The sequence below is a fragment of the Prinia subflava genome, chromosome 12, assembly GCF_021018805.1.
Source record: "Prinia subflava isolate CZ2003 ecotype Zambia chromosome 12, Cam_Psub_1.2, whole genome shotgun sequence".
Taxonomy (NCBI): Eukaryota; Metazoa; Chordata; class Aves; order Passeriformes; family Cisticolidae; genus Prinia; species Prinia subflava.
Window position 1 is genome coordinate 6,577,996 of NC_086258.1, and position 3,732 is coordinate 6,581,727.

Below are 3,732 nucleotides of genomic sequence, written 5' to 3' on the forward strand. Positions count from 1 at the left end.
TGCTGAAGGTTTTCCCAGCAATCACCCCCTGCTCAGGGTTCTGTGCTTGTCCTACCCTCTATTCTGCTGGTAAAGGTCCCACCTGTGCTCCTGCAGCCTGCATGACCCACTTATGACACACAGAGCCCCTTCATGAGTCCCTTGGACACAATTAAACCAGGCTCTTCCTCTGCAGAGGATCCTTTGGGTTTCTGAGATTTGCTGCTCTGTTGTGTGTGTTTGTAGTGCTGCAGGTCTGCCTGGAGTGGAGGAACAACGAGGGGCAGCCCATGGGAGTGGAGCAGAGGAGCAGAGGCCAGGGGAGGGCCGAGGGTTGTGCCTGGGCAGGGAAGGTTAACGTGGTGTTCGATGGAGAGTCCCAGCAGTGATGGCAGTGTCTGCACTGCTGTCCACTGCCCGTGTGTGGAGGAATCCAGGGCCTGTTTGCTCCAGCTCCTAAGGGAGTGGGGGGTGGGTTCTGAGCTCTCCACCTCTCAGAGATGTGTCCTGGGGGAGCTGGGTGGGAGATGCAGTGTGCAGTGTGCAGGGATGGGCTTTCCAGCCCCTCAGGGGTTGTTTGTGGCATGTTCCCCCCTCCTTCCCCCCAGCCACACCCCCAGGCTCCAGGCAGTTCTTTTCCATGGCACTTTTACCTCCTCTCTCCAGCATTAATCGCCAAGGAGCAGTAATCAAGAGCCTGGAGTGCTGCCTCTTCCACCCCAGACACCCTGAGGTGTGCTCAGGGGAGTTCAGGGATGCCATGGCCCCTCACTGGCACATGTCACAGCCTGGCAGGAGCCCCTTTCCTGACAGAGGGTGAGGAGGGTGATGGCATTGCCCTGATGGCACCAAGCTGCCCATCAAGGAGCCCTGGGGCGTGGGGGCTGAGCCCAGCTCTGTCCCACCTGCCAGGTAAGTGCTCCAATTTTCAGCGAGTCCTACAGAGGTTATTGCACATCAATCAAAGCCTCGTTGTGTGTGAGCTTTTATGAGGCTGTTCTGAGCCTGCTCCTCTCCCGGGCTTGAGTGCAGGAGCCCAGGCGTCCCCGCAGCCCCAGCCTTGCCCAGCAGGTCTCCTTTCCCTTCCTGCAGCAGTCAGTGCCACTTTCCCCTGCAATGATCCATCACAGCAAAGCCAAGGATTTACCGGCCCTCACTAACCCAGAGTTACTCCAAAACTCTTCCCCCTTCCTCCCTGCCATCCCTCCCCCGACTCCAGCGCAGGGTAAAATTGATCAGTGCGTGTTTATTGATGGTTTCAACACTCAAAAGAAAGGGGCGGGGGGGAGTCGTTGCCATGGGAACATCGATGCGGCTCCGTCTGCTCTGTGCGATGCGAGCGCGGCGCCTGCGTCCCGATCCGAACGGGGGCTGTGGTGGGGCGGGGATTGGGAGGGATGGGGATGGGTTTGGGGGTGTCTGGGGTGGGGGTCTGAGCGGGCTCAGCCCCCCTGAGAGCCGTCGGCGGTCGCTGCTGTGCTCCCCAGGTGAGATGGGCAGGGGAAGGAAATGCCCTTCCTCAAATGCCCTTCCTCACCTTCGCAGTCCTGGCGTGAGGGCCAAATCCTGGCACTGCCTGTGTCCCTGCGAACCCGGAGTCCCTCCCGTTCTGCTCCCTCCCTGGATGAGCCTGGTGCTGTGCCTCCACTGCTCCTGTTGCCCCTCGACTCTTTCCCCCCGGGTTCCAGCTCCTCCCTTCAGCCCCAGTCACTGCTCCTGCTGCCAGAACGACTCAGCAGCACTGCATTAAGTGGTCTGTCTGCTTGATGGATATTACAATGCACCTCTTGCAGCCTGATTTAGGGTTTTTTTAAAATCTTTTTACTCCCCCAACCAAGTCCTGCCACGGTCTCTGATTTTTGAGGGTGCAATTTAGCGCTTGCAAATCATCTCCGGGCTCATTTCTGTGCCTGCAATGAAATACCAGCAGTGGCTCAATGTGTGAGTTGCTGTTAGTGCCTGCAGCAGGTAGTTAGAGCTCTGATTGCTGGCACCTCTGGCAGGCACAGAGAAAACCCTGGGATCAGCAGAGCTAAATCTGCCCAAGAGAGGGGAAGGCAGAGGCTGGGCAGTGAGGCTCTTCCTGGGCTGGCTTTTGGGGCTGATGGTTCCCAAAGCTGTACCGCTGGTGCCTGGAGCACCAGTGACACCAGGCACCTCTCAGTGGTCCTGGTAGGAGCAGGAGCTCTTGTTTCAGTCCTTCTGCACCCAAGTTCTGCAGCAGCTACAGCTGGGATTAGGCAGTGGTGAGGCCAGGAAGGCACTGGGAAGGGCCAGGCTGTCAGGCAGGAGCAGGGGTGGTGTGACAAGGACGTTGAAGGTCAGGCATCTCCACCTCACCCTGGGGGTCAGGGCATGGTGGTGGGGCTGTGGCAGGACTGGTGGAGCCAGGGCAGGTTTCTGTGCTCACACCAGGGGTTGCTAAGGACAAGATTTTCTCAAACCCCGCTGCTCTGCCCTGGTTTTCAGGCAAGAGCTGCCTCGTGTAAGAGGCATCTTGACACTAAGCAGAATTTGCTGCCGGAGGGACTTTTCCTTAATAGGCAGGAGAGCAGGAACTCAGTGGAGAGCTCTGAGGGACCCTCTCCTCCCTGACAGCTGGCCCTGGACTACAGGCAGTCCCTGGGGACTATCAGCACCAGAACTGTCCTTCTGTAACCCTCCAGCCTTGCTGCCTGGCCCTACTGGCACTGCCCACTCCCGAGTGCCACCCCTGCTCTCTGCCAGCACTGGAGACCCAGCACCAGGCCCTTTCCCTGTGCCCCAGCAGAAGCTGTGTGTGACCAGGGAAGGGATTTGGTGATTTCTCCTTAAGGCACCCTCCTCTTCTTCCATTCCATCGATCAGGAACGGGGATGGAAGATCTACAGCAGAGCTGGGAGTGGAGCAAACGCAGCCTCCCCCCTCCCCAAGGCAACCCCAGCAGCAAAACCCCCCAATGCCCTTTTGTCCGAGCAAACCCAGGTGAGACGGAAGGGAAGGACGGGACGGGGTGACCCGCAGGAGGCAGGGAATCAGGTCCAAGCTCTCATCTCCCGAAGCGGAAGGTGAAGCCCCCTTTTCTCCTGTTGTAGCCGTTCAGCTCCTCTGCCAGGTTCCCCAGGGTGCCGCTGCGCTTCTCCCCTCCGATGGGCACCAGCTCGGGGCTCCCCCGCCTGCCCGGCCGCTGCCCGGCCCCGGCCGTGCCGTACCCCCGCAGCTCCCGGGCGATGCTCAGCAGCGCATCCAGCTCCTCGCTTCTCCTCCGCTTTGCCCCTGCCCTCCAGCCGGGACCCCGGCCCTCCGTTTGCCAGCCGGGACCGAGCAGAGCCCCTTCCCCGGGGTCTCCCGGCTCCCACCGCTCGCCGGGAGGGAAGCAGGCTCCCAGGCTCAGGAGGAGGAGGCAGGACAGCGAGTAGGGTGCTCTCATCTGGGGGAAGCACAGCAAGGGGATGTCAGTGAAGGAGCACCGAGCATCCTCGGGCTGCCCTCGGCAGTGCCCCCTCCCTGCCGCAGCACCCCCAAACCAGCCCTGCCGCCCCTGCTAGAGCCCCCCAAACACCCACTGCTCCTTCTGCAGCCTCCACAGCAGCACCAGCGGCGTGCCGGGGCTCTGAGCTCCCCCCGTGCCTCCTGGGGAGCTGCTGCCCTTCACCGGCAGCGGGTCCGTGCTCCAAAACTCCTGCCCGGCGGCTGCTCCGCCGGCTCACAGCCGAGCCGGGCTGTGCTGGGGACAGGGCTGAGAGCCGGGCACGGCCGTGGGCTCCGGAGGCA

General features: G+C 61.3%; 1 protein-coding gene across 1 annotated transcript; it reads right to left on the minus strand.

Moving 5' to 3' along the window:
• Positions 1-3,007: 3,007 nt before the first annotated feature.
• On the minus strand, positions 3,008-3,388 carry QRFP (pyroglutamylated RFamide peptide). Its single transcript, XM_063409210.1, has one exon. The coding sequence runs from the start codon at positions 3,386-3,388 to the stop codon at positions 3,008-3,010; it is 381 nt and encodes a 126-aa protein (XP_063265280.1).
• Between the last annotated feature and the right edge of the window lie 344 nt (positions 3,389-3,732).